Source organism: Microtus ochrogaster, chromosome 2, assembly GCF_000317375.1.
Source record: "Microtus ochrogaster isolate Prairie Vole_2 chromosome 2, MicOch1.0, whole genome shotgun sequence".
Classification (NCBI taxonomy): Eukaryota; Metazoa; Chordata; class Mammalia; order Rodentia; family Cricetidae; genus Microtus; species Microtus ochrogaster.
In genome coordinates, this window is record NC_022010.1 from 93,322,273 (window position 1) to 93,326,364 (window position 4,092).

Sequence of the window (4,092 nt, forward strand, 5' to 3'; positions counted from 1 at the left end):
TATAACTTAAAGGTTTTATCATTAGAAATAAATGTATAAAAATAAATATGTTATAAGCATTTATTATAAACTATAGTCCTTCTTAGAAGGAACAAACAAACCAATACTTATAAAGTACATAAAATTCATAGTAATGTATTTTACTATATACATATGGAAACAGTCATATTCTCTCTCAGTAGAAGAGCTGAACAGACATTCACCAGGATACGACTGTTGGACCAGCTGCCAGGAGTGGACCTGCTACCCCGCAGCAGCCTCCCATGTAAGACAAGTGATCTCCATGTTCCCAGTCTCATGGGACGGTTTTCTATACCCCATTCTTACTCTGGCATGACATTGACGTGTGGGATATCACTGTCTTTTGTGAGACATGGATTATCTTTAACATTCACAGTCCCCAGGTAGGCTGACCTCAGGAGAAAGCAAGGCAGGAGACAGGTTGCTCATTGTGTTTCCTTGAGTTTTTATGTGCACTTCACACAGTTTGCTATTTTTTTTTTCTTTTAGAATTAATGGAGATTTTATAAATAGGTGAGTTGTTTCTACCTCAACATGAATTATAGTTTAAAAAAAAACTGAGATGGTGTAAGAAGGAACCGTGAACCATTTTGCAGAGGTGAGCCTTTCTCTCAGGCTGAACAATCTAAACATTTCACTATTGATAGAAATGATGCATCAACATTCTCTGAAACCACAGCCGTCAGAAGCTTCAAATAACGATCTTGTTTGTATCCTTCTTCCTGCCCTCACTGCCAGTGATAGAAAGTCAGTCATGTTTACAATACAATCTCACCTTTCTTCTGCTTTGCCTTTCCCTACCCCCATGATAGAAAGCATCTAATCAGCACCACACAACAGGGTTTGCAAGACTGCAGCCGGAGTCTGACAACTGTGTCTGCAATCGATGCAACAAAAGAAATACCTAATGACGCTCTGGGGCTTCATCGTGCTACACATGGTCTCAGATGCTAATTGTCTCATTAACTAGCTCATCAGATTTTAACTGGCAGGATCGTGTCCTGATCTACCCCCTTTGCTGTGTGCCCACCCCCCACACCTCATTGACAGGCCTCACTGGTTCCTGGTTTGGGATCCCTCCAGCACTCTTGATCCCAGTGGATCAGCCCTCCCATGCTGCCTTGTTCTCAGAGCTGTCTAACTGCACTGTGCCAGTGTGCAGAAGTCAATGTAATGCTTTGGTTTCTTCAGAGGATCACAGCTCTCATTGGACAGCACTCCCCCATCATGGGACAGACACTTTAAGGTTCTCTTCTTATAGCCCTTCCCACAAGTTTTGGAACATGGTGACCAATCCCCCACCTGCCAGTGCGGGCAAGGCCACTCTGCACACGGTCTGGTACTTGCTGGCTTCACTTCCTTGGCACACTCGGAAGCAGGGCGCCCGTTAATGTCTCTGCATTCGACCACTCTTCTCTGCCAACCGGACCCACATGACTTGGAGCATTCCCCCCACTCTTCAATCACCCACTCTGAAAATGTGGGGATAGCATTGAATGATTCCCTCTTCTTCTTCACAAAGTAGGTGTATTTGATTTTGGGTCGGATAGCGTGGCCCACCATAAGAACCTGGATAGTTAGTGGTTCTTTGAGCGGACTGAAGCTGCGGATTCTTTCCAACGCTGCCGAGGAGCCACTGTATCTTAGGACAGTTCCTCTGTAGGTAAGGTCTTGCTCTAGTGTGGACAGAGTAAAGTTTCCATTCAGGATATAGGTGCCATCTGCAGCTCTGATGGCTAGAAAGCTGCCATTGTTTCTGGACCCCCTTTGATTCCGGTGTTTCACTTCAATGTTGGTGGCTCCAGCAGGGATTGTGACAATGTCATGATACCCAGGACTGTGAACAAAGAAAATAGGCAGATGTCTCTCAATCACTGGTTAATCAGCCGCATTGCTTAAAAATATAAAATTCTTTTTTTTTTCCTTGACTTTTTCTTTTTCTTTTTCTTTCTTTTTGGGGGAGTATTTTTGAGACAGGGCTATTCTGTAACTTGCTTTGTAGACCAGGCAGGGCTGTGAGATCTGCCTGCCTCCTGAGTGCTGGGACTGAAGGCATGCACTATCACACCCAGCAAAAATATGTAATTAATTTACATGTGACTTTTCCTACTATGTCTTTCAATCCCTGATTAAACAATTTCTTTGCTTAAAAATATGCAATTGTTTTAAATATGATTTTAATTAGTCATACTGAATGGTAAGTCAAAATTAGTATGTGATTTATTTCATATGTTGGTTAAATAGTTTTAGGTTTTGGAGATGAGAGTTCACTTGTAGCCCAGGCTGTGTTAGAACTCACTTTATAGTCCAGGCTGGACTAGAACTCATAACAATCATCCTCCCAAACACTGGAATTATATGAAGTATTTGGTTTGTGTGTGTGTGTGTGTGTTTATGTGTTTATTTTTGGAGACAGGGTTTCATGTAACCCAAGCTGATCTCAGAACTCACTATATAGGCAAAGATGGCCTGAACATCTGACCCCCTTGTCCCGCCTCTTTCTACCTCACATATGTTGAGATTATAACATGAGATTATCACATATGTTGAGATATGACGTACATGCCAATACGTCAGGTTTATGTAGTTCTGGGCACTAAACTCAGCCAATGTCTTGTGGATACTAGGCAGGCTCTCTACCAACTGAGTTATATCTTTATTCCTGAACTACGTGCATTGAACCTTACCTTGTACTAGTGACTGATCCTGATATCTTTTTGCACGTGGACCCATTGCCTCCACAAACGCCACATTTATCGAACTTCTTTTTGGAGTCTATGATGCGATCACAACCAGCTTTTACACACTGTCCTTGCACACAGACAGAAGTAGAGTCTGGACTACAGGGAGTGCCATCGACAACCTGTGAAGACAGCATGCACCTGGTGGTTAAATGTCGAAGGCGAGGCAGGTGTGTGGTGGCAGCTGTGAGAGCTCCCCTTTGTGCTCTCTTCCCACGCTGCTATTCTCTCCCTCACGTGCCGTGCGTGCGTTACCCTTCATTGCGTCTTTTTCAATAGCTACCCGTGAAGCTTATAAATGCCTTGATTACTTCTTTACTGGCCTCTTTCCCCTGCTGCTAAGGTCAATGGAAGTAGTGTTCACTGTCAGTTTGACTATTGCTCCATATTCAGTGTCTAGCATAATAGGCTGAGGTAGAAACTACTTCATAAATCACTTGCTAAAGATTTCGTCTGCAACTTGGACATATTCTCCCATCTCACAATGCTGAGGATCTATGATAACCTTAAGTAAATTTGATTTCATTTTCTGCTTCAGAGCAAGACTGATTCCCTCAGCAAAACGTCAAAAGAAATGGTGAGTCTCTTTGTCCAAAGTACATGCTCCAACAATAAATTTTCAACGCTTAGACTCTCATCTTAATGAGTATGTTTGTACGTGAGGCTGCTGGGTACCCAGTAACCAGTACTTTGGACTAGTTTCTAATGCTCCTGGATGCTGTGTTAATATATAATTTATCTAACCATGAACTGTTGTATGTGAAACCTAGTTAGGCAGGGAGGTCTTTGAGTTTTCAAAGCGTTTTTCTTTGGATATAAAGAAACAATATTAAATACATGTAAGACTTCCACATGATTACTAGATCTAAGCTTCCTTTCCAACCGAGAGCAACACAAATCTCCATACAAGGAGTTGCTCCTGCATTTAGAAGTATTCCAAAGTCAAAACTGAACGTAGGTTAATATGTAAAGAGAGCCCAAACATTTGCATGAAAAGGCAGCAAGCCAAGGCCTTTGGCTCCTGAGCAAAGATCCAAGTGGAAAAGTATCTACCTTGGGCTGTAAAACAAAGAAGTAGCCAATGCCTTTGGCTTGACAGATGAGCTTGCACCTGTCCTTTGGTGAGACGCCGGCATACTTGGGTGCCCATTCCACCGTGGGCTCATTCCCAAAGGAAGCTTTTGAAAACTCATTGTGGGCTTCACATTGCTCCTCTCGGAAAGTTTTTCCTGAAAAAGAGAATGGTACGATGGATGTTACCAGGTCCCACCTTTTCTCCACAGCCCCGTCTCTGAGCGCTGAAGGTCAGTGTGACTCTCCACAGCCCCGT

General features: G+C 43.0%; 1 protein-coding gene across 1 annotated transcript in view; it reads right to left on the reverse strand.

The window, feature by feature from the left end:
• Positions 1 to 503: 503 nt before the first annotated feature.
• The window catches only part of Adamts1 (ADAM metallopeptidase with thrombospondin type 1 motif 1), a 9,015-nt gene continuing 5,426 nt past the window's right edge, over positions 504 to 4,092 (reverse strand). The window contains exons 7-9 of the mRNA XM_005345299.3: positions 3,816 to 3,997; positions 2,709 to 2,884; positions 504 to 1,858 (exon numbers count right to left, since the gene is read on the reverse strand). Coding sequence (XP_005345356.1) covers positions 1,159 to 1,858; positions 2,709 to 2,884; positions 3,816 to 3,997 — 1,058 coding nt within the window. The 3' untranslated portion in view covers positions 504 to 1,158. The remainder of the gene's footprint in view (positions 1,859 to 2,708; positions 2,885 to 3,815; positions 3,998 to 4,092) is intronic.